Here is a 26,411-nt window from a genome sequence, read left to right on the forward strand (position 1 = left end):
GACATTATATAAACTTTGAAATTGAAATTTTTCTTTCTATTTTAATTTTAGTTACGGTTTCGAATGAATTTTGTAACTGCGATATATAGTATACTAACAGATAGTGTTCTGCTGTTACCCAAGAATTGTATTGCCTCGATATTTACATGAGACTGAAGTCTGAGGGTATCTGAAGGTGTCGGTGTAGGTAATCAGTCCTGTAGTATCTGGGTGCATCTAAGATACCTCTCAGGACTTTTCTGGGAAAAGTCTTGAGACTTTCTTTCTTTTCTGTGTTCTGGGAAACTGGTATAGTATTTATAATTACTTTTCGCGGAACCATCCATATAGGTTTCATTACTTTCTTGTATAATAGCAATTAATTATGTACTGATAATTGTGATTTTCTTCCAAATAACCAATACATTTTCCTATATTTAAACTCAAATTATTTCATTTTCTTTTTTACATGTTCCTTAGAGCAAAATTTTGCATTAAGTTTCATTCAGAGCTACTTTGTGTTGTTGCTATATGGAATGATAGTATTATTTATTGTCATTGGTACTTGTGCGGTCTGGTTATATGTTAACTTACACATGCACAGATTTACTTTCGTTAATTTTCATTTCCCAAGTTTGGGCCAAATTATTTATATTGTTACTTGATTGTTGTAATTTTCGTACCGCTTCTTTGCTATTGTCTCCGACAGTAAGAATCGCATCATCAGCAAATATAACCATCGTGATATTTTCTATTTGTTAAAGAATTGGCCCCAATACTTTCCTTGTGGTACACCTATTTTAACTTATTTTATTGTAAGGTAGGCTTTCTCTTGTTTGACTCCAAACATTTTGTTTGTACTGTAAGATTCTAATAATTCAATGTGTTGTCTCGATAACATTTTCTATAGCTCATGTAACTAATAAAATTAATGATGTAATTAGTACAAATGATAAAATAAGAAAATATTACTTATCGCCGTTTTTATCTTCCAGTCTACTGAGCAATACAGATAATCTGTAGACTATTTAACAATAAACATTGACCCACTTAAATCGAAATACTTATACGTATTAAGAGACTCTCGCCGGTGTTAGCGCGGTACTCATGTGGTCATGCCTAGTTTGAATCGTTCCGAGGCTTCCTTCGGCTACGTCGACACTCTCGATCTGACGCCCCCACGTTCCCAAGGTGGGGCACGGTCTATCGAAGGTGCTCTGGAGATGACAAGCGGTCAGTGTCGTATGTGTTCACGGCGGTAGTGCCACCGATTATGCTGCTGGGACGATCATGGAACCATGGAACCCATAGCCGAAGACCAGGAGACAGAATACGAACTTGGTAAGGTGCTGGTTGGTGGCAGATAAGATACAACCATGGAATTATACTGAAATAAATCAATAGGTTTCTCTGGAAAAAAGTTTCGCCAATATATAGATGGTACTATGATCGCCATTCGAGTAGTTTGATTGGTTAGCTTTAATTGCTGATGTCAAATTTTGTTAACTAATAAAACTGTTAACAAATTTATTATCAGGCCTATAAATTAGTTTTAAATGATTTTTTTTTCAAGTTTATTGTGAAAAATCGGTACAATGTATTTTATTCAATGTATTGTCCATCGGTAGTCGCTACTTTTTTTCCACCTTTCAGGCAATTTTTGACTTTCATCTCGAAAGAACGATGTATCTTATAAGGCCATTCATCAATCGACCTCTTTTTAGGTATCTTCATAAGAAGAAGCAAAGTGTAGAGAAAATGGCGGGTGGGGTAGCACTTCCCATTTTAATGTTTACAAATATGTTTTCATCGGTTTTGCAACATGTGATCGAGCGTTTCTCGTATTCTGGCTATTTTTCGCTCATTTATCAGTTCAAACGCACTAATTGTAGTTGATGTTGTGCTATTGTTGGTTTTATCGAGTAATAACGACCCAGCCAACTTATACCAAACCAGTATTCATATGTTGAAATCGATTCTTCAAACTTGCTTCACAGGGCTTTAGATGACCTTCAGCCGGCTTTGTCATCAAACTGAAATAAAAAGTAAAAATTCCCGCAAATGCGACTTACTCGTACATATTCAGATATTTTCAACGCAGTAAAAAAAATGTATTCATATTTCGACGAAATGACATTTCTTCTGCCCGTCTTACTCATTATACCATTCAGTCTTAAAATACATAGCACTTGCACATGGCTGTGATTCTTTGAATGTAGAACAGCCCGAAGCCAATGACGTAACAGTTGCGTGATCTAACAAATACTGTATGAAAATTTCTGAATAAAGGCCTTTCTAAAATGAAAAAGATATCAAAAAACATCTAAGCACCTTAAATTGTCTTTATAATTTTACCTCGCCTTTGATTAAGTGATACCCAAAACTATTCGGCACCACTTAATTTATGTAAAACTGACGGATTTAAAAGGTTATATAATATCTTTCAACAACATAACATTGCAAAATTTGCTGCTGTTGTATCAATATCATATATTTTTTCTTTTTTTTTTAACTTTGCACCGAATAAACATCAAACGCTACTTTACTTTTAGTACGTCGTATTTTTTTTACTATGTGGTATGGCGTAAAAGTGTATGAAGACGTAAAATTGAAACGTCAAGCCGAAATACATAATCATACGACAATAAGGACGTTCAATAAGATATATTGTTCCAGTTTTTCTGAATAAAGCTCAACCGAGTTCGCACATCGGTTTTTGATACCGTCTACCATGAAGGACAACATGGACAACAAGAACAAAAATCGACGATCTCGTATTATTATCAGCGGTATTGGCACACTGCCGATTGAAGGTGAAATTGATGAAATTTTAAGCATGAAAAAGCTGTCGGCGCGATGGGTGCCGCGTTTGCTTAATCCAGACAACAATCGCAACCGACCACCCACTTCAGGGCAGGGTTTGGTGCTATGGGGGACGACCGTCGACGAAACATGGCACAACTGATACACACCAGAGACCAAAGAACAGTCGAAGGACTTAACCTCACGAACGTGGTCTGAAGAAGGCAAATTTTTTTGTATTCACAAGGTGTGATCTACATCGACTACCTGGATAGGGACAAAACGATCATAGGGCTGTACTATACCGAATTATTGGGTCGATTCGATGCCCTTTCACTATGATAACGCACTGGTTCACATCTCAGCCCTCGCTACGGCCGAATTGGTCGAATTGGGCCACGCACTGTTGCACCCATCCACCGTATTCTCCAGATTTAGTCCCGTGCGACATTTTATTTCCGAACTTAAAAAAGTCGGTCGCCGGGCAGAAATTTGAGTCGAATAAGTAAAGAAGTTATAGCATCGCCGAATCAGAAGTATGGATTTAAAAGGAGACTAACAGGTCAATTGAGAAGTTCCCGGCCTGACACCTAGATGGCGCTAGAATTAAATCTATATGTTTTTTAGTTAGCCCTAATCCTCAAAAGATGCGTGTATAAATTTGACAGCTGTCGGATCAGTTTGTGAATTATAGCATTTTGAGTGAAGCAACTTTTGTTATTGTGAAAAAAATGGATAAAAAGGTATTTCGTGTGTCGATAAAATATTAAAAATATAGTTGAAGCAAAAACTTGGTTTGATGCCGAGTTTCCGGACACTGTCCCAGGAAAATCAACCATTAAGGATTGATATGCTAAGTTTAGACGTGGTGAAATGAGCACCGAAAACGATGAACGCAGTAGATGCCCAAAAGAGTTTGTTATCGACGAAAACATTTTAAAAAAATCAAAATGATTGTGAATGACCGTAAATTAAAATTGAATGAAACAGCAGACACTCTAAAGATACTAACTGAACGTGTACATCATATAGTTAGGGTATGAGAAGGCTCTGTGCAAAGTGGGTGCCGCGCTAGCTCACTTTTGACAAAAAACAACGACGAATTGATGATTCGGAGCAATGTTTGAAGATGATCAAGCGTAATAAAGCCGAGTTTTTGCGTCAATATGTAACAATGAATGCCACATGTAAATTGATAATGGCAAGGTTATGGCGATGCGCATGGAATAATTTTCGTTAACTACCTTGGAAAAGGAAAGATCATCAACAACGACAATTACATAGCGTTATTGGACCGTTTGAAAGACGAAATCGCCGAAAAACGGCCGCATTTGAAGAAAAAGAAAGTGCTGCTTCACCAAGACAATGCACCGTGTCACAAGTCAGTGAAAACGATGGCAAAAATCCATGAATTGGGCTTCCAATTGCTTCCTCATCCACCGTATTCTCCAGATCTGGCCCCCAGCGAGTATTTGCAGTTCTCAGATCTCAAAAGAATGCCCGATGGGAAGAAATTTTCGTCGAATGAAGAGCTTCGTCGCTACAATCAGTATATCATCCTTGAAGGGAATTATGTTGAATAAAAAACAATAATTTTGTCAAAAAAAATGTGTTTTACTATAGTAGGCCGGGGACTTTTCAATTGACCTGTTATGTTGAGAAATAAATCGCCAGTTTTCCAAATTTTTCGCTTTTCTTATGTAGGCTAAGTACCTATCGGACCACCCTCGTATATTGCCGCTATACAGAGCGGCATATTTTTCAACCGACGTGTTATGGACCTGGAAAAAATAATGTGTTTGTAATAAAATCCAACAGTTGTTTGTTGGCAATGGACCCGGCCATTTACCACATTGATTTACTCCAGTAAATCTCGTAAATTTAACGGCCCACCTTTCCATCTCGCTCACCTCCAGACGTACCCCTCCACTCTCTCTCCCCCCGCGCGCCGTCAATTTTACGACCTCCTCTCGGGTCCCTAAAAAACGAATCAACGCCGAACACCTGTTTCTCTCATAAAATAACCACGTAGCTTTTTACGGAGCTATTGACAAAAATATTACCCTTCCCGTCCTCCTTATTTTTCGCCGAATTTCCTCGGAAAATCGGTAATCGATATGTCGAATTTGAATATTTTAAATGGCGGACCCGTCGTATTTTCCGCGTCCGGTAAAAAAAATACCGGCTAGGCCACTCTAGATTCGAGGGGCGGCAATCTCGTTTCGCAGTCCCGTCCGCCAACCACCCCCTCCGACCGTATAAAAACCCTTAATAAATCACTGGGTGCCCGCCGTCGAGGAAATAACGAAAGGAATACATCAGATGAAAGGTGAGATAAGAAGGCCGTTTCTTTTTTATCGGTAAATACTTTTATACAATTAACTGGCGATGGGAACTATCGAATGAAGACTATTCAAAGTAAAACGGAAATTTATATAAGCTATAAAATATAAAAATTACAGGTCAATTGAAAAGTCCCCGGCCTGGCATATAGATGGCGCTACTAGAATTAAATCCATGTTTTTTAGTTAGCCCTAACTCTCAAAAGATGAGTCTATAAATTTGACAGCTGTCGGATCACTAGTCAGCTAGTGATTTTTCGTGGATTCTAAGGTATGCTAAGTTTAGACGTAATGAAATGAGCACCGAAGACGGTGAACGCAGTGGACGTCCAAAGAGGTTGTTACCCACGAAAACATTTTAAAAATCCACAAAATGATTTTGAATGCCCGTATGAAATAGCATGAAAGAAATGAGAGAAATAGCAGACACTTTAAAGATTTCAACCGAACGTGTACATCACATTATTCACGAATATTTGGGTATGAGAAAGCTCTGTGCAAAGTGGGTGCTGCGCGAGCGCACTTTGAACCAAGAACAACCACGACTTGATGATTCAGAGCAGTGTTTGAAGATGATCAAGCGTAATAATCCCGAGTTTTTGCATCTATGTGTGACAATGGATAAAACATGGCTCCATCATTTCACTCCGAAGTCCAATCGACAGTCATCCGAGTAGACTGCACACGATCAAAGCGTGAGAAAACGCAACAATCGGCTGGTAAGGTTATGGCGTCTCTATTTTGTTATACGCATGGAATAATTTCCATTGACTACCTGGAAAAAGGAAGGACCATCAACAGCGACTATTACATAGCATTATTGGACCGTTTTAAGGACGAAATCGCCGAAAAACGGCCGTATTTAAAGAAAAAGAAAGTGCTGCTTCACCAAGACAACGCACCGTATCACAAGTCAGTGAAAACGATGGCAAAAATCCATGAATTGGGCTTCGAATTGCTTCCTCATCCACCGGATTCTCCAGATTTGGCCCCTAAAAGATATTTTCGTCGAATGAAGAGATGATTACTGAAACTGAGGCCTATTTTGAAGCAAAGGACATACCGTACTACAAAAATGGTATCGAAAAGTTGGAGGGTCACTATAATCAGTATATCATCCTTGAAGGGAATTATGTTGAATAAAAAAACTAATTTTGCCAAAAAATGTCTTTTACTATGGTAGGCAGGGGACTTCTCAATTGACCTGTTATGTTTTCTAAAAGAACAACTTTTAATTTATTCTAAAAATACTATTTTATTTAACGGAAAGAAGAGTCGACTGGTTCAACGGCGATACAAAGGGGGTAAAACTATTTTTAGATATCTTACTCGTAACGCCATTCAATACAGTTGGAAACCCCTCAGATTACAGTACAGTCTCTAGCCAGTACTAACCGTATAATGACCGCTCTCCTAAAAAAAACACCACAGGTTTGGACATGGTAGTAGTAGACATGGCCGTCACCATCTGAACAGCTTATAGTTCTAATAATATTATATTCAAGTATTGCCTGTACCTTCGCCCGCTAGTTTGCTTTTGAAGATATTCACCCTAATTTCCATGGTGTCCCTCTATGGAATGGTTTTCCACGTTTTGGTCACTACAGACTCCAATAGTCTTCTACTAAGAAGCTGAGCTACTACAATTCGCGTTTGTTCACCTTGAACTGCGAGCTTTTGTCCACATTTCAGTAGACTAAGTTAAGTATGAATATTACAAATCACAGGACCGTTTTTTCCTTATCGATCGACAAAACTTCTTCTATGACCGCAGCCAATATTGCTTAACCCTTTACCAATGAGACGTTTCCTCTGATTTCAGATAAAGTGAAAAAGAAGTACGGAAACTTGGGACACAACATCCTGATGGTGCAGCTGGAGCGCGGCTCTGGCGGCCTGGGGCTGAGCCTGGCCGGTCATCGGGACCGCAGTTGCATGGCGGTCTTCGTTTGCGGCTTGAACCCCAACGGAGCAGCTTACAAGACCGGATCCATCGAGATCGGCGATGAAATCCTCGAAGTAAGTCGATTGATTATTATAGGAATGGAATGTTTATAATTTTTTTCATGTGTTAAACATTTTCTCAGGATAATATTTCAGGGGCAGCGTCAGGTCTGATGAGATTATTGTAAAAACTGCCAAAACGAAGTCGGTACCGATTGTATTGCAATATTTTTAAGTATCGTCCATATTTAATAAGTACTTGTTCGTATCTCTCGCATGATTCTACCACCATTTTGAAAGTTTCGTTTCAACCAAAATATTATCGCGTATAAATTATTTCGTCAAACTGTGTCATAAACGAAAATCTAGTAGCCGTAGAAGGTTATTTTACAGACCTACACAACAATCCTTTGCAGGTCATTGCAGTAACTGAAAGATGATTGGAAGAATATACAAAAGTGTGTAATTCCTAATGCTTCTCCTGATTTAATTTTTACTGTTCATTCTAAACCTGCCAAATAACGTTGAACATTTCTCTCTTTTTCAGCACCCTCAGTTTTATCATATTTCCTTACCAGCATTCTATGGTCCATTCATCCGAATGGCTGTTTTCTTCTCATGTATTTATACTACTCACTTCTTGCTTTCTTGCATCAGGAGACATGTAAACGTATACTATTCAAAAAAGTTCATATGTTTTGTCCTTTCTTAGATCATTCTAACATATGTTGACTCCCTTGATCCACCAATGTACAACATAACTTTGTGATATTTTTAACAGATCCAAATACATCTTAGAAGATAAATTAGAAGATACGATACCAATAGGCCCTTACAGCATCAAATAAAAAAGTTACTAGCCGGCTAACCTACAATTTCTTATTACAGGAACTGAACAAAACTAGATATGATACCAAATGTTGTAAACCTGATGTTTCCATTAGGGAGTTTGATCTTTATAACTATAACTTTCTTCAGAATGTTCTGGCATTTGAACACAGCTTATGTTATTTGCAGTGCCTTGAAGATGTTTGCTCAGTAAAAAATGGAGTTAATTCATGAACTTTCGGTGATTTTTTACTATTTCGTATAAGTGCTTCGATCAACTTCGACTTTTGGCGATATGACATCTTTAGCCACTGCCCTGGTATAACGAATTTAATCATGACTGTCTTTTAGAACCAAAAATCGTAAAAGTCGTCCAGAATGAGTTGTTGTCTCAGAAAACGTTGAAAATAGAATAAATGAAGACTAATAAATATAAAATAATAAATAGAACAATAAATGGAGATTTAACAAATAATGAATGGAAATTAAAAAGAAAAAACTGGAATACTTTGTGAGTAAACTCACCATTTGATGAAACTCAGATTAGGCGGCACAAAACAGAATGAAATTAAATCTGAATAAGAGAAAGATAATGACTCCGAACGTCGCCTCTTGACAAATGAACTCTTATGAAGTTCTAACGTCCCTTGGATGGATTAAGATATCACATCTGGCAAATATCGCCCCCGAAGAAACATCAACAATGTTGCCATTGTAATTATTTATGTTGCTAAGTATTCACAAAGCCGACAAATTCTACAATTAGCGACAATCTCGCCTAGTTCCTTTACACTATCGTTCAGACATGTAAAAAAAAACGGTCCAAAATCAAAGTTCTAAGTACCATAGATATTCGGAACGATTTATGATTTCCTTGAATGGTACATGTCTTTGTCTGTGTCTTAGAAAAAAACATATCCAGAAAATATACACAAATAAAACTCGCTTTTACAAACAGTCATGAAGCCTATTGTCTCATCTTGCATCACGCCGCGAGACGCAGAGGGGACGCCGTACCAAGTGCGGGATCTGGGAGAGCCACGCGTAACACATTTGTTTAGTCGGGGGGAATCTGATGGAAACGTCAAAAGCGAATCCGGTTGCGACTTCGTAAAAATAGCGCGTACGGCGAATCGGTAAATAAATCATTCGAAAAGTGCGGCGAGCGTCCTTGACGTCTATATCAGGGAAATTAATGCGCCGACACTGGAACTGCCAATGAAATAACCCAGTATCAACAATCCCAAGTCGAAAAATTCGGACCGGTTTACACACACAGACGCACGCCGTTTTCAATCAGCGAACTCGTAAACAAATACGGTAATTCGCCCTATGTTCGGGGTTGCCAATGCCAATTTGTCAAATTCCCCAATAATCCAAGTCAAATTCCTAATTCTGATTGATTCCCCATAAATTCCTCAAGAAATGAAAGAAGTACCGACCGTGCCGGCTTGGTGGCGCAGTGGTAAAGGCGATAGGACGGTCCTCCTACTGTTGCGATAGCCGCGGGTTCGAATCCTGCTGGGGCATGGTCGTAAATATATGTTTATGTGTTGCGAACAAAGAAAATGATCCCAGTCACGCCAGTAACCAGGCTAGGTAAGACCGGATCTCTTCTGGAATGATTTCTAAAGTTGGTGACTCGCCAGTCGGTAGGCTTAATACTGAGAACCGCGGTTCGGAACCCACGTTAAACTGTAGGTCCAGTTCAGCTAAACCCGTAGTTGGTAAAAGGAGGCTTTACAATATATTTTTAAAAAAAGTACTAAAAATTTTTATCTTTTCATAATTTCATTTCATTTTGCTTGATGAGTTAAGCTTGATACTGCCACCTAATGTCTTTATTCCTTCCCTTAAGGGTTGTCATTAAAAACACTGCAGTATCTGTAACATTCTCCCGCAGGAAAGAAACATGGATAAAATCATGGAAATCATTGTGCAAAAAATAAACGGTTGAGACCATTTAGAAAAAGCTAGTTTCAAAAGAAGCTGGAAGGTTATATGACCACACATGATAAACAAAAAATCTCATAAATCGAGATTTCATCTGTGAATCGCAACAAAATCGATTCATTTCCGAAGCAGATGTTGACTGACGATGAAAACTGAATCACTTCAATCGTGGATCAAACAATTGGACCATCCGAAGGAAGAAAAACCCAAAGGGACCAACAAGGCAAAAAGGACAGGAAAGGTGTGTCATCAAAACAACGCCAGTCCATATAGGAAGTCACTAGATCAACCAACAATTAACAACAATTAAGCATCCACATACTCCGGACCTAGTACATTATGTGGTACCACCTGTTCTGGTCCACAGTGAACTATTATGTTAGTGAACAATGCACCTGAAGGAAGAGTTGTGAAAATCGACTGTCCCAGTTTTTACAATGGAAACAGGGGTTTCTATCTAAGAGACAAAATGGAATTACTTTCAAAATAGGAACAAGTTTTCGATTAAAACTCCGCATATATGACCAAACTCGGGTTATTCTAAGTATTATGTAAAATAGTTCCTTCCATTTCATGTAAATATAATGGATTTGTTTTATTACATCTATTGTTCTGAAGTATGTTGTGTGTAGATGGAGAGAAAATATAGAATCAACCACTAAACCACGTTAAAATTTCTCCATAAGCTAAATCATTTTCAAAAAAGGATTGCAATAAGAATCTAGAACACCTTAATAAGACTGAACGTGATGAAAACTAAAAGCAGCAGAAAGAGAAATATGGTTAAGAAATTAGAAATGGATCATTGAAAAAAAAAGAATGAGAATTATGAGATAGAAATGGATATAAAAAGGAATAGAAAATATATATAATAAGAAAAATAAAGCAACAAAGAGTAAATATTAGAGAGAGTAATTTAGATGAAATAATATTGTTATGCAACACTTAATACTATTATATAAATCTAATAATTATTCTATTATCGCCAACCCGAAAAATTAGCACGCTAGAGAGTAATTATTTCCGAATGGAACAAATTATACGCGCCCTCTGTTTAGCGGCGTGTTCGATAACAAAACTCCCCAATGTTTTGTTTATTTTCAACGCGTCTACCGACGAGAAAACCTTTAGACCCGTAACGTTCGCACCTGACATCTACTGTCGCCGCTGAAAATATGCTTAGGAATTTACAAATTTCCTATTCAATTTCGTGAGACGCTAGTGTCAGGTCGTTCATTTTTTTTGCAGGTTAACGGCGTCGTTCTCCACGGCCGATGTCATCTCAACGCCTCTGCGATCATCAAGAGCTTATCCGGCCCCGTTTTTAAAGTCATCATTCTCAGGTAACGTTTTCGCTACGGCAGCTTCTCACTTTTTTTGCGCGCCCGACCCTTATGTAACCAGCAATACGCGCGGCGAAGTAATATTTCGCGATCCGTGACGTAGCGAAACATATTTTCACTATTGTCGATGCCTTATATAAATAATTTCCGAACTTCCTGCACGAGACGAAGGCGTTTGGCGTTATATTTACGGTGAACGAGCCTTTTCGGGGCAAATTAAAATAATCGGTTCTCGCTAACGTAAAATATCAAGGTTGTCATTAATGTCTTTAATTTGGCAACGTTATAGTGAAATTTACATAAACACAATTTTTGATGTTTTCGATATTATGCCGTGTGTTTTTCCATCGGACAGTGATATCTTGTACGACGGCTTAATTTTAAGGACACTTTTTTCCTCTACCGCCGTGAATATGATGGACTTTTAATTAAGGTTCGTGTGTTGTTTTTTTTTTTGCTTTCTTTCTAACCAATGTCGCTGGTAACAATTTGATATCGGCGGCCGATTTTATTATTACTACTCGATGTTGCATGACCAGTTCGCAGTGCATAACGTGGTATAATCAGTTTTTCGACAATGATTTCACGTTAAACGTTCGATGTCGCCCGTGTTTACATTGAAGTTGAAACTTTTCTGGTTCTTCCGGTACGGAGATCCGGCACAGTCCTAGTTTTCTGAGCGATTTTAATATGTTCCGTTTCTTGTCTTCAGGCGTAAGGCTGCCATAGATGACATTGCAGTCAAACCTATTACCCAATTCCCGGTTTCACTGGCAGAAGAGGTACGTAAATATATTTTTACACATGTATACACAATATATATCAAAGGTCACTAACTTTTTCACTTATCGCAAACTAATTAATACCAATATAGAAAAATAAATAGTACACAACTATTATTTATTTTTGTTAACATGATTATAAAGTTCTACCACGGGTGCTAATCCATTTAACAATTCATTAATTATAACCCGAATAGTTTCAATTTTTTTTCGTTCGAAAAGGTGTTATGGAAAAGACGGGCATCTTGCTCGATACGTAACACGTTGCGGATGTGGAGATACCGACTTATACTCCTAACTACGATACGTTCAAATTGTATGTGTAAACAACCAGACGTATGAAACTGATAATAAGTTTAATTATTTTATTGACTGTTTGTTTTTATCAGTTAAATATAATAATGTGAGTTGTAAATTAACGAAGAACAAACGGAGATAATAGACCCATTTTTGTTTTAAAGATTTGTCATGATTATTCATCGGGTATGTGACAGATTAATCGACGGTTTTAAAATAAGTCGGTTAAATGATATTCTCTCGAAATTACTTTTAACTAAACTGCCACTGAAAAGAACAAGTTTTTGCCAAGAAAATGTCTTTTTTACATCATATCTTCTTCAGAATTAAACTAAAATATATTTTTCATTTACCTATAAGTTTTTGGTGAATTTTCTAATTTTTAGGAATTTTATTTTGGACTGAATACATTTTGCGAATTCACATTCATTTTAAGTTATCATAATCCATTTTTTATCGCAATTTCGCGTCGTCCAATTTTTAAAATAAAATTCATATCGTTATTTGTTTCTTTATAATTATAATGCGATTCAAAAAAAATAGAAAATAATATAACTGCCTACATAAGTTCTAGGCGTAACTTATAAAACAACAGTTGTTGATATAACTTTCTACATAAGTAACTAACAAAACAACTTTTAGGTAAAATTCAATAATATTCATCAAGTTACTTTCCTTAAGGACTGATATATGCAGTCTAGCTTTTCTTTAATTTTCCTAAATCTTTTTTGTAAAAGAAATTGTCTTTACTTTCAATAGAAGTTTCAACTTTGACTTCATTTGAACCGAACATCCTTCACTGGAGCATTCTTTTGTCGTCTGCCAATAGCCAGTGTAGGCTAAATCTGGACTGTATTCTATCCAATAAAGCAGCCAATGCACGTCATAAGTTGATATCAGCAGGGCTCAATATTACCGCTTTAACTTTATTTTGCATCGTTTGCTGGTTTCTTACCTCTAATTATTATCATAAATGTTTTGAAGAATTTTGTAGATATTTGACAATAGGGTCGACCAGTACCAACACACAGAATTTTAACATTTATAGACTGATTCGGTTATATGTTTCAACTCATCACAGTGCATTCTGTCTCTTTTTAACTAGGTTAAAGTGAGAAGGAAAAATCCGCTCCTAGTTTAAAACGAATTTTTACACTTTTACAAACTACATTTGACAGTATATTCAAGGTCATGTATTTTTTTATTGAAAGTGATACGTATTATTTACATCGTATCATTTCGATGTTTGATTCATGCAATGCTTCCATCATTTTCACCGATATGTCAGACGATGCATTTCAACAGTTCTAAAATCACTGTAACAAACTCACTATTAAACTAAACGCTAGATTACCATGAAATTTTGATAGTTGTAAATTAAAATTTTTATGGAGGTCTTCGTGTAATTTATTGAATGAAACTGTTTCCTTTAACACTTTAGTAATAACACTAACTATTATACAACTAATTAACTAATGAAAATGTATGATTGTTTGATTATTGAATGGATGATTGTTGATTGAATGTAAGATGCTTGGACCTCGAAAGATGAATGCATCTGCTGTGGCCAGTTCAGCGATAAGAAGAAGAGGCCTGACGTCACCACAGTTTAGATTACTAGGTTAGGTTTAGGAAGGTTATGAGGTAACGGCATCTATATGTCATGCCCGATATCTGTCTCATTTTCATCACAGTATCCCAGTCAAATTAATTAGGGTGATTAAGTTATAACTCATTTTAAATCTCAAACAAAAAAATTAGTAATGTAAAAATTATTCTACAAACAAAATAATTATTCAATTAAAGAAATAAGATAAGCTTTTGAACGTTGTATCCTATCATGAAAAAAAAATTAAAGAGGTGTATTTCAACAAATGGGAATGACTTTATATCATGTTATTTAAAGATAACTGAATTACGTTCATATCTATCATGATTACAAAGAGGTTTTCAATTGGGATGAGTCTATTTTGGCAGCCTGTGGTTGTCATGTTGTTTTGGAAGCAGGAATCAACGAGATTCGCCGAGTGGTAATGTATGATCCGTACTTTTCCAAAAATGATTTTTTTATAACATCTTTATTAGATACGCTTAGTACAATCTTAATTTACAATTAATTTATTACTACTTTTCCTATGTACTTGGATTGACTCACAAGTAAGACGAGTGCGAGAAAATACATTAGTATGTATTCCTCAATTATAAAATTATAATTATTTATTAATTATTAACTTATAGCTATAGTTTACACTAAATGTATACACTTTATATAAGTTCGTATGGTTTTGTTCGCTTCAATCTCCTGACATCCTGCGCGCTGTCCAGCAGTTGTATTGCTTCCATCTTAGTATGATGTAGTAATCTTTCGTGTTTCAAGGCGAAATCTTGGATAACTTCGCAAATCCATTTGATTTCCAGGTCATCGCGCAGGTCTTCGTTGGTTACATAGCGTTAGGTATTGGTAATCAATCGAAGAACCTTGTTTTGACAGCGTTGTATGACTAGTTTATTTGAATTTTTAGTGCAACCCCACATTTGCACCCCATAGCTCCAAGTTGGCTTTATAATTGTATTATAGATCAACCTCTTTTATTTTAGATCAAGTTGAGAGTATCTTCCGACTAACCAGTATAGTTGTTGGCTCTAATGTGTTTTGCTTTTTGTCTAACGTGATGCTTCCAATTTAATCTACCGTCAAGATGGATTCCAAGGTATTTAGCTGATTCTGCTTGAGGAATCGGGCATCCATTGAGTGATATAATAAAGTTTATATTATACAATGTATTTATATTACGCAAAATTAACTTGGGCAGATTTGGAGCTATTAAGTTAAATTTTCCAATCTTTCGTCTATTTGTAGATTTTGTTGACTGCCACTTGCACTTTTTCTATTGCCCTAGGCAGTCCTAAAAAGATGACTATGATGGATGCAACGAAGAGATCTATGTGTTTTTTTTTTGAAAATGTGGTAACCATTTTTTTAATCCAAATTGAACGATATGGATATGGCCGATATGTGGTTCCGACAGCTCTGCGCTACTTGCCACACAGCGAATGTCCCATTGGAGAGTATGGAAGGTTTACCATCTCTCGCAGAGATATCGTAAATTGACATTGATTTTCTTATGATACTTTCTGGAGCCGTAGACATATGACGATCGGCTGAAACCCTTCAAGTCATTATTATCCCGGTAACAAGCCACCGTGTGGCAGACATTTGGGCATTGAAAATATTTCGTTAATACCTCCTACAGCTTGTTTCGTTTCGTATTAGCATCTACCCGCCCTTATTGAAAAACATATATATAGCAAATTAATTGATATACAAAATACAGCATTTTAACTATTTTTATTAAAAAAATCAACTAATATGCAGTGTCAGGAGTTACGGCTTGTAAATAGAACAGAAGTAATCGAGCTCAACCTATCAGTAAAAGAAGAATTTCCTTTCATAAACACTAGATTTTCAGACAAACAGCCCCTTGTTATGGAATGAATAAAAATTGAAAAAAAAAACAATATTTCCATATGTCTTGATGAGCACAAATTTGTGTTATATCGTAACAGGTCAATTGAAATGTCTCCGGCCTGACACATACATGGCACTACTAGAATTAAATCCATATGTTTTTTAGTTAGCTACAACCCTCAAAAGATGCGTGTATAAATTTGATAACTGTCGGATCATTAGTTTGTGAATTATAGCATTTTGAGTGAGCAACTTTTGTTACTGTGAAAAAAATGGATAAAAAGGAATTTCGCATGTTGATAAAATATTGCTTTTTGAATGAGAAAAATACAATTGAAGCAAAAACTTGGCTTGATGCCGAGATTCCGGTCACTGCCCCAGGAAAATCAACCATCAAGGATTGGTATGATTAGTTTAGACGTGGCGAAATAAACACCGAAGGCGGTGACCGCAGTGGATGCCCAAAAGAGGTTGTTAGCGACGAAAACATTTAAAAAATCCACAAAATGATTTTGAATGACCGTAAATTGAAATTGAATGAAATAGCAGACACTCTAAAGATATCAAGTGAACATGTACATCATATCATTGACGAATATTTGGGTATGAGAAGGCTCTGTGCAAAGTAGGTGCCGCGCGAGTTCACTTGTGACCAAAAACAACGACGAGTTGATGATTCGGAGCAGTGTTTGAAGATGATCAAGCGTAAAACACCAGAGTTTTTGCGAAATGGCATCTGTATTTTGGGATGCGCATGGAATAATTTTCAATAACTACCTTGAAAAAGGAAGGACCATCAACAGCCACTATTACATAACGTTATTGGACCCACTGAAGGACGAAATCGCCGAAAAACGGATGTACGTGGCCGTTGTCCCGTCTAGACAACTTATAGTTGTTGTAAGATTGTTTTTGAGTATTGATCGTATCTTCGTTCGCCAGTTTGCCTTCGCCAGAAGATCTTCAAAATGGCACTGTTTCGGTCCAAATTTCTATGGTATCCCTCTACGGAATAGTTTTCCAAATTTGGTGAATCCAGATTCCAATAGTCTACGACTAAGAATTAAGAAGAGCTCCTGTAATCCATTTTTGGTGACAGTTCACCTTAAATTGCAATCTTTTGTTCAAACTCCAGCAGACTATGTTAATTCACCGCAACTTCAGTCCGATTTGGTGGCCTTACACCTTGAATTGTGGTGCATAAACCGAGAATTCACGGATTATGAGAATTTGTTGAAACCTTGAATGTTTCTTCCTTGAAATAGTTTATGGCTAGTGGTCGTTGAGCACCTCCAATCTACTTTTGACGGCCCTACAGCTTCAGCTGCGATACTTTTGCCCGAACTCCACTTAACTACACCAAGAAATATTTTGAATAACTGCAGAACGATTGCCAATCCAACGTCAACCTGTCTACTTTTTTGATAATTAATTTGATTTCAATTAATTGAAATAATTGAAAAGAGAACAACCTTATGATCTTCCCAGAATCGTACCTATTATTCTATTGTTACCTACCCTATAACCTATTATTTTGCTTAAAAAATTATTTTGCGGAGAGATGATACAAAGTGACAGTGAAGATTTGGATCTATTAGAAAACAGACCAAACCCATCTCACTCGATCACCATTCAATTTGTCTTCAAACTTAGTCAAATCCGTAATGCTGCATAATATAACACATCTGCATATCACAGGCAACATTTTTTGAGAAGCATTTTAATGTCATAAATAATAAAAAAAACATTTAAGTAGTGTTGAACTGAGTTGCTGTATAGCTCGTGAGCTTCAAAACATTTTTAATTATCTTGAATTAATTATGAAGGTGTTTGATGTCTCACCAGAAAAATTGTTTGCACGTAACACTGAACTGGAAGGAGATTTTTTTTGAATTAATCTCTTAGAACGTCAACAATATACCCGTGGGCAATAAGTATTATTGTATGATTTCCATTATATAATATAACCATTCTAGCATATAGAAGATCACTTCAGTAAGTGATCTACTGCACAACTTATAATCTAAATCTTATTCTAGATTCTATTCTACTAGAACATATTTTAATTATAAGTTAGGATATACTCCTAACTTATTCTAAAGACTATTCTAACTTACTCTAGAGATTATTAAATCTCCCTCTTCCTCCCTCCCTCATCTCCTGGTAGTTAACGTTTGAGTCTAGATACTTCACTGTCATCGCGCACATTTAACTGTTTGTCGAGTGCATTGGGATGCATTCATTATGGGTTCTAAGGGGATATCGCGTTGAATCAGTTTGTTGGACACATAATATGGGGCATCGACAATGACTCGCAACACTTTATTCTGGAACCTCTGTAGGATATCTATGTTAGATTTGCTAGTGGTACCCCACATTTCAATACCATAGATCCAGATGGGCCTAAGTATTGAGTTATACAGCAAAACTTTGTTATCTAATAATAATTTAGATTTACATCAGCCAATACATTTGGGTTAGTTTAAGACCAAGCTGTTTGCGTTTTGTCACTATATGTCAAACGCCGATCAAAATGCATTCCCAGATATTTAACGTTGTCTGCTTGCGGAAGTTGCGGAAGGAGAGACATGTTCTTCTATAAGGGGTGAATGTCATATGAGTAGATTTTGTTTCATTTGCTTTGATACGCCACATTTTCAATCACAATTCGACTTTGTTAAGATGAAGTTGGAGGTTTCTTGTGGCTGATATTGGATACTCGTGTGATGATAAAACCGCTGTCGTCAAAATCGTCAGCATATGTTGCAACAGTAGTGTTTCTTGAGGTCGGTAGGTCAGCTGTAAACATAAGATATAATAATGGGCCAAGAACACTGCCCTGCGGAACACCCGAATATATTGGGTGTAGGTCAGTGTATTCATCATCCTGTTTAACAATAAAATATCTGTCTGTGAGGTATGATAATGTAATTTGGTTGACGAATCTATGTATTTGTTCTGTTGTTCCGTGTTTATTACGGAAGCCAAATTGATGGTCTGGAATAATATTTCCCACCTCTGCGATTATTTTGGCAAAATTAAAAGTTTCAAAACATATTTAACAAGTATTTGAAATACAAATTGCAATAAACAATTTAAAAAATGCCTGAAATTTCAATCCTAAGGAGGCAGAGGTTTGCCATAGTAACAATTGTTGCCCTGAATATAATCTAAAGCTATGTCAATTGGTTTAAATACCTCAATGAATATCTCGAAGTACTCTAGTTCCATGGCCGAGAAAGTTTTAGTTTTAGTTTTAGAGTTTTACCCAACTTGTCAAATAAGTCATTTAATTTTGATTTATTTCTTATTAGCTAGACTATAAAGTCACAAAGAGAATTCCATCTTGTGTAAGATAGGATTATATTAACTGATGATCAAGATAGCCTATTATGACTTCAGTGGATTTGGAAAAATAACCGTTTAAAAATGATAATGACAATTCACAAAATGCTTAACAATTTAACCTGCAGTATAGGTACAATGTTGCTAACTTTGCCAAGATTGACATATTTAACATAAAGTTATCGATCTCTGTTTTCTGTAGAATGCGCCCATTAATTAAGATCGCTAAATGATTTTGACACATAGATGGCGCTAGTTTCATTGTATTCACTGTGTTTTCAATTAGTACTAACCTTCAAAAGAAAGCTGTTAAATATGATATTCTACTCTTAAGTTTGTGAGTTATTGCGCGACATATTATGAGTGACACCACTTTTGTTATTTTCGAAACAATGGATCAAAACCATTTTCGTGTTTTAATTTTACACTGCTGCTTGATGGGAAAAAATACCGTTCAAGTGAAGGCATGTAAAGTGTTATACGGACTCCGCTCCACCAGAAACAACAATAAAACCTTGGTTTACTGACTTCACACATGGCCGCAGAAGATGCAGAAAGCAGTGGATGTCCAAATGAGGTGGTAACACCAGAAAACATAAAAAATATTAACAAAATCGTTTTGAATGATCAATAGGTGAAATTGCATGAGTTAGCTAACATCGTAAAGATACCAAAAGAACGTGTTAGTGTTGCATGACCATTTGACTATGAGAAAGCTCTGTTCAAAGTGGGTGCCGTGTATGCTCACTGTTGACCAAAAACAAAAACATATTGATAGCTCTGAGCAGTGTTTGGCCATGTTTAAACGTAACAAACCGGAATTTTTGCCTCGATATGTGACAATGGATGAAATATGGATCCAGCACTTCACTCCGGAATCCAAATGATCGTCATCTGAGTGAACAGCAACTGGTGAACCTCGTCCTAAACACCCTAAAGCACAACAATCGGCTCGACAGCTTATGGCCTCGGTATTTTGGGATGTGCATGTTGTAATATTCATCGGCTGTCGTGAGAAGTGAAATACCATCAACAGTGAATATTATATAACGTTTCTGGACTGCGTTTGAAAGCCGAAATTGCAAAGAAACGGCCACATATGGCAAAAAAAAATGTTGTTCCACCAAGACAACGCTCCGTGTTACAAGTCAATCAAAACAATGGCAAAACTACATCAATTTAACTTCGAATTCCTCCCACACGGCTCCCAGTGACTACTGACTGTTCGCAAACCTCAAAAAAGTGTTCACAGGTAAGAAATTTTGCTCGAATGAAGGAATTATCGCTAAAATCGAAACCTATTTTGTACAAAAGTAGTATTCAAATGTTAGAGCGGTGCTGGAATGATTGTGTGGCTCTTGAAAAAAACACGCCTTTTCTTTGTTACGCCCGGGACTACAAAATACCTCAGCGTCAAGTATTTGAATTATCAATTACAAATTGCTTTTTGAAGAAGTAGTTGAATTACAAATACCACATACGTATTCGTATTTCAATTTCGTATTTTAATAACAAGTAATTCAAAAACTGCCCAACCCCTCCTCCCGTATAACACCTCTCGTATATGTTCGATATGAGTAAAAATATATACAAGGAATAATTTAGTTGATAAAAGTAGTTTCGGTTGTTATACTTGGAAGTAATTTAAAATGCGAAATGTTATAAATAACGGAAAAAAACCGCTGGAAAGAAATGGCGTTCGGTATCTGTAAACTCGTACTGTCGACCGAATTAATGTTAATACCGTAAAGTTGTTGGTGGTGAACGGAAGGACGTTGACTGACCAGTCCTATTTACCCGTCTCATTTTCTTATCAGGCTCGATTGGATAATGAGGAACAATAACGTGGCGAAGGTCGGCAAAAGGCGACCGCTCATCGAGCCCGGAGAGGCGCTAAAAAAAGTCCCATCCAGTGCGGGAAACCCGAAAAAATAGAACATCGCTACCGTAATTGTATAATTGTACGAGCAAATATTTCGAGGCGGTTAGGCGAGTTTTTCGCTTAGATATACCGGCGAAAAAATCCGCCACCGAAGTGTTCGTTCGACGATTTGTGTGCCACCGCGAAGGTCCCTCGCCCGTCCGCTATTATGTGTTGTTGTCAATTAAAACCGCTCGAAAAATAAATAAATGAATAGATGTTGGTGATTTGAGCACGTGCCCGACGGAAAACAAAACGGTTCTCGGCCGCAGTACGACCGAGAAGAATATGATGTCGAAGTTCAGTAGCGTTCTTCACTTCAAAAGCATCATACAGGTCTTCCTTTTGTTCCAGAGGCGGAAAGAAGCCCTTCTTAAGGCAAGTTATTCATCCAACATTATCTATATTTACGTACAATACAAAAAAAAACTAAATAAAACATCGTTATTTACCTCATCACCTAACCTAACCTCTAAATATGTCAGAAAACCTGTTTTTTTCTGTGAAATTACCCTACTACGGTATGAGCACAATTGTCTACTACTAAAATTTAATCGAGGTGGCTTTGACTGACAAGTGATGGCGAATGTCAAATCAAAAATGATTTGTGTTATATGTTTATTATATATAAAAATTACTCAAAAAATTTTATGGTCACGGTATTGGTATTTTAGTAGTTTTGGCGCTATATAAAATATTTGTGAATAAACCACAAAATTCAAATTGTATAGCATTATTTTTGTTTTGACATTTATTTGGCATCTGTCAGAACAACTTCAACTAACCTTCCGTATTAACAAATTGTTCTTACCGGTGGTAGTGTACTTCCGTAGAAAAAACTAGCTATTTACATATTTTTAAATATAAAACTAAATCATTATTTACCTCATCGCATAATCTAACCTCTATTCATTTGTTTATTAAATTAGAATACCATCAAGCCGGAAAGGCCTATTTTTTTTCTATGAAATTACCTCACTACAGGTGAGAACAATTGTCTATTACTGAAAGTTAATCGCGGTGACTTTGACTGATGAGCGATGGCAAGTGTCAAACCAAAAATGATCTCTACTTTATATAATATATCCAATAAAACAGCTAATACACGTCATCAACACCATCGAAGGTATTGCCAAATTCAGTTTAAAAAAAACCTAAAATCCCTTTTAAAATCAGATTATCTATTTTTTTATTTTTTCTCATTTTACTAATTAGCATTACCTAGTTGAAAAGAGACAGAAGGAAGTCTGATGTAACCCTTTACACCGCTATCATATGTTAATATAAATATAATAAAACAACTCTAACCTACAAAGTATTGTGGTTGTTTAATTAACTGTAGTTTAAGTCCTACAATAAATATGCATTAGATATACCATAATGTTAAAGTAAGTTAAATTTTATAAAGTTCTTTTTGTTTCATTATTTTATTTATATTAGCATTTTGTCGTCGAACTTAAAATAAACCAAAACTTAAATTTGATACGGCAACGTTGCATTATACATTTTGATGACGTGCATTGGCTGTTTTATTGCAAGGACTATATCTATATATTATATATAAAAATAATTCAAAATTGTATGGTCATGGTATTGCTGAGAGTGTTACCGTTTATATAAAATATTTGTAAATCAATAATATTTTCACGTTTTTAGTACGATTTTTGTTTTGACATTTGTTTGACATCGGTCAAAACTGTGTTCTTGTCGGTAGTAGTGTACTACCGTAAAAAAACTGGCTATTTACCTCGTCACATAACCTAACCTCTATTAATTTGTTTACTAAATCAAAATACCATCGAGTGAAGAAATACCGGCATCCGAATATCCAATTGATAACGACGTCGTTAAACATCGAGAGGTGATTGGCCAGCGAGTAACGTGTCTATTCGTCCAAAGATGACGTTACCTACGCTACCTGCGATGAAACTGTTTTTCGCCAAAAAAAACATTATTAACCCAACTACGAAAGTGAACGTTTACCATCAACATCATTGAGAAGAAACTCGTACTTGTATCGAGGCTGTTTTCTGATTTTCGCGACAGTGACCGTCGTTCTGCAACCGCATCGTCCGTCTACTCGCAACTTGTTACACATAACGGGAATAAACAAATAAACATCGATAACAGTCGGTGGTTCAAGCACGTGTCTGACCGTGGTCGTCGAATAAATGTATGTTAATCGTTTCAATATCAACAGAAAATATGATGTCCAACGTTGGTACGGTACTTCGTGCCCTCATCGACCTGTTGCTATTTTTTCGCAGGCGTAGACGAAGAATCATAAAGGTAATCTAGAACCGACAGTACAATGTCTGCGATGTAGTAAACAAAAAAAACTTGAGAACCATATCAACATTTAGTTCTAACATAATTGCGGTAAGACTAAATAGATAAGACCCAATGTTTATTTTAAGAGAAACCAGTTTTGATAGAAATAATTTAACTGCGGTTATTCACTGGATTTAATGGGGTTTTATTTCGTTTTTTTTAGGCTTCAGAAGAACACTTTAGCGCCAATTATCCCAATGTACGAACAGTGGCAATCAAAAAGGTTAGTACAATACTTTTTAATCATAATATAGTTTTGTCATTTTTACAAGATCATTTAAAAATGTTTTATTTTAGTCCGAGGATCCGTGGACGCACTGACGACTTTTATAAAAGCCGATTTTTTCTATGAAATTACCCTACTACAAGTGACAACAATTGTCTATTGCTACAAGTTAGTCGCGGTGGCTTTGACTGCCAATGATGACGAATGTCAAACCAAAAATTATCTCTAATATATATAATTTATCTGCTTATTACATATAAAAATTATTCAACTTGAAATGTTTAAAATTATGATGTTGGTGAGAATATTCCCAAATATTTGTAAATAAATTTTAAAAACTCGCGTTTTTAGGTATTATTTTTGTTTTGACATTTGTTTGACATCGGTCAAAATAACTGCAACCAACCTTTCGTATTAGCCGATTGTTTTTGCCGGTACTAGTGTATTTCCGTACAAAAATCTGGTGTTCACGGATTCTTAAACTATTTCACCCTTCCCATGAGGCTATTCACTATTTCTTGGCATTATCATTCACCGCCAACGATCACACCAGGCTTCCACCCACCGAATCATGTATCATACATTGCCAATTTTAATTGTACGCCATTTATTTTCTTTCGATTTATTTGGTTTCTCTTATGGTTTTGTTTTAAAGCAGACGAGCTCAAGCTTGGGTATTATGATAATAGAGGGTAAACATGCCGAGGTCGGACAGGGTATTTTTATTTCCGATATACAAGAAGGAAGTTCCGCTCAAAAGGTACCAGTTTATTTTTTCCCCTTTTTAATTTTGTCTGTCCTGCTGTTGTAAGAAAGCGTCAGTGTAAAAAGTGTCCTTTGTGTATGTTGGGCGCGCCCTCTGTTTAGTGAAAATATACGATATATAGCTGATTAATTCGTATCGTTAAATGTCCCCTATTAACCTAATCCAAATAAAATAAAATCACACTGTAATACACACTATTACATAATATGTTGTAAAACTTTTTTCCAAACAGATCAGCCATATATCGCATTTTACTTTATTGTCTATTATTGGTATTATTATACGTAACCTATATACTGTTAACAATATTTTTACTTTACTGTGTAGTATAATATTCCTTCAACTTCTAACAACTGTTGCAACCAATATTTTAATGTTGTGTTTGTGCTTCTTAACCTCGTAGTATTTATAATATGTTATAATTATCTGTTAGAGACTATCTAAATAATTACACTTCACGTGTAATAAAATTTGCTTAACTAAAATTGAAGGTTGTCAGAAAAGGAAACTGTAATTATTTAGACACTTTTTGACACATACAAAAAAATTATAAACAATAATTTTGTTACGTTTTATTACTATCATTTGTTAATTGGTTGTCTAGTAATGCTTTTGCTTGTCAGCTTACTAAATATACTAATATCTAGTTTAATATATGTGGCATGCTTAGAATACATACTGCATTAAAGCATTCAAATATTTTATTGATTATTTTTGAAATCAATAAAGTACATGATTATCGGTAGTAATGCATTTTACTGATATTCATTTTTTAATATTTTTATTGGAATTCCCATAATTCCAACTGTTTAGATACATTCCGTAAATATTTTGCTATGAATAATATATTTTTTGCTTATTAACAATTTAATAATATGATTAGGAAAGGTTACATAGAGGACTGTCTATAAATATATTTTGAAGAGCTCTTTTTTTGCAAATCACTATTATTCGTCTCTTTTTTTTAATGAAAATTTAACAAAGGTCAGATGATAATTTCATGTAACTATTTGTAATTTATAACAGATATTTATTTTAGTAGCTTTTTTATTATAAAATACAGGCATTCTTAAAAAGTAATATTACAAAGCAAATTTTTCCAGGGGTAACAAAAATGTTGAATGAATAAATTGATTTATGTTAAAAGAAAACATTTTTAGCGGTAAAAATAATAAATCGACAAGTACACCCCAAATCCGAAGGATAGATTGATTTCTAGAGATATATAACATCAAGGTTGGAGAGGCAGCCTTTCGAAAAGAATACATTCATTTATTGTTGTTTTATTTATTAACAATACCTAGTAAAAGTGTTAAGTGTTCTATGTTGTCGTCGGTGTAGCTTCGAAATATTAATTTCGCCCTATCCCCCCGTTTTTTTTTTTCGTATCCCGTTTTGCTCAATTGGTGTTTTTTGTTTCAAAGGCTGGCCTTGAAATCGGAGAAATGATTCTGGCCGTGAATAAAGACTCCTTGGTGGGATCCAATTATGATACGGTAAGTACGAACCGTCATTTTCCTTAATTATTCTGGGATTATTATTAGGCGAGTTAGAAAATAATCTACGTATTTTTTCATTCTCTTTTCCGTCTTATTTTGTTATTTTAATTAATCATTTTTATGCGATAAAATAATCTATGCAAATTTAAAAATTAGTGGAAGCCACACTTAAATAAATGATACAGTTGTATTATTGCTATAGATTATACAATACAACAGTGAACTCACGTCATCTAAATTAATGACGTCAGAACGTCGCAATTTTGCCGCATTTTACTTTGACCTTTAGTTTATTTTGGCTTTGATGTATAAAAACACTCTAATGAAAATAAAATAATGAAACAAAGATGTCGTAAAATATAAATTACTTTAACATTAGAGTCCATCTAGCATATATTATTGAAGGACTTAAACTACTATTAATTATACAGCCACAATAACGTGTAGGTTAGAGTTTTATTATATTTACATTGTACTCTTTTCCAAAGCACCTACCATAGTCTGATACACCTAGTTAACAATTGTATATTCATATAATGTATTTTGCTTTCATTTTAGGGCCTATTTACCTTTTTATTTTTGAT

The 26,411-nt window shown here is 35.6% G+C and overlaps 1 protein-coding gene across 8 annotated transcripts in view; it reads left to right on the forward strand.

Annotated features, from left to right (window-relative positions):
- The window catches only part of LOC143195633 (multiple PDZ domain protein), a 197,867-nt gene that overhangs the window by 160,149 nt on the left and 11,307 nt on the right, over nt 1-26,411 (forward strand). For 4 of the 8 annotated variants that reach the window (XM_076402925.1, XM_076402930.1, XM_076402929.1 and 1 more), the window contains 6 exons: nt 6,946-7,142; nt 11,097-11,191; nt 11,904-11,973; nt 23,500-23,559; nt 24,218-24,322; nt 25,753-25,824. In XM_076402925.1, coding sequence (XP_076259040.1) covers nt 6,946-7,142; nt 11,097-11,191; nt 11,904-11,973; nt 23,500-23,559; nt 24,218-24,322; nt 25,753-25,824 — 599 coding nt within the window. Of the gene's footprint in view, nt 1-6,945; nt 7,143-11,096; nt 11,192-11,903; nt 11,974-23,499; nt 23,560-23,633; nt 23,792-24,217; nt 24,323-25,752; nt 25,825-26,411 lie in introns of those variants that run through there. The other 4 variants (XM_076402926.1, XM_076402928.1, XM_076402932.1 and 1 more) reach the window with 4 other exon arrangements.

The sequence above is a fragment of the Rhynchophorus ferrugineus genome, unplaced genomic scaffold (genome assembly GCF_030347505.1).
Source record: "Rhynchophorus ferrugineus isolate W39M unplaced genomic scaffold, kcgeb_rfMv2 rfM4, whole genome shotgun sequence".
NCBI lineage: Eukaryota > Metazoa > Arthropoda > Insecta > Coleoptera > Curculionidae > Rhynchophorus > Rhynchophorus ferrugineus.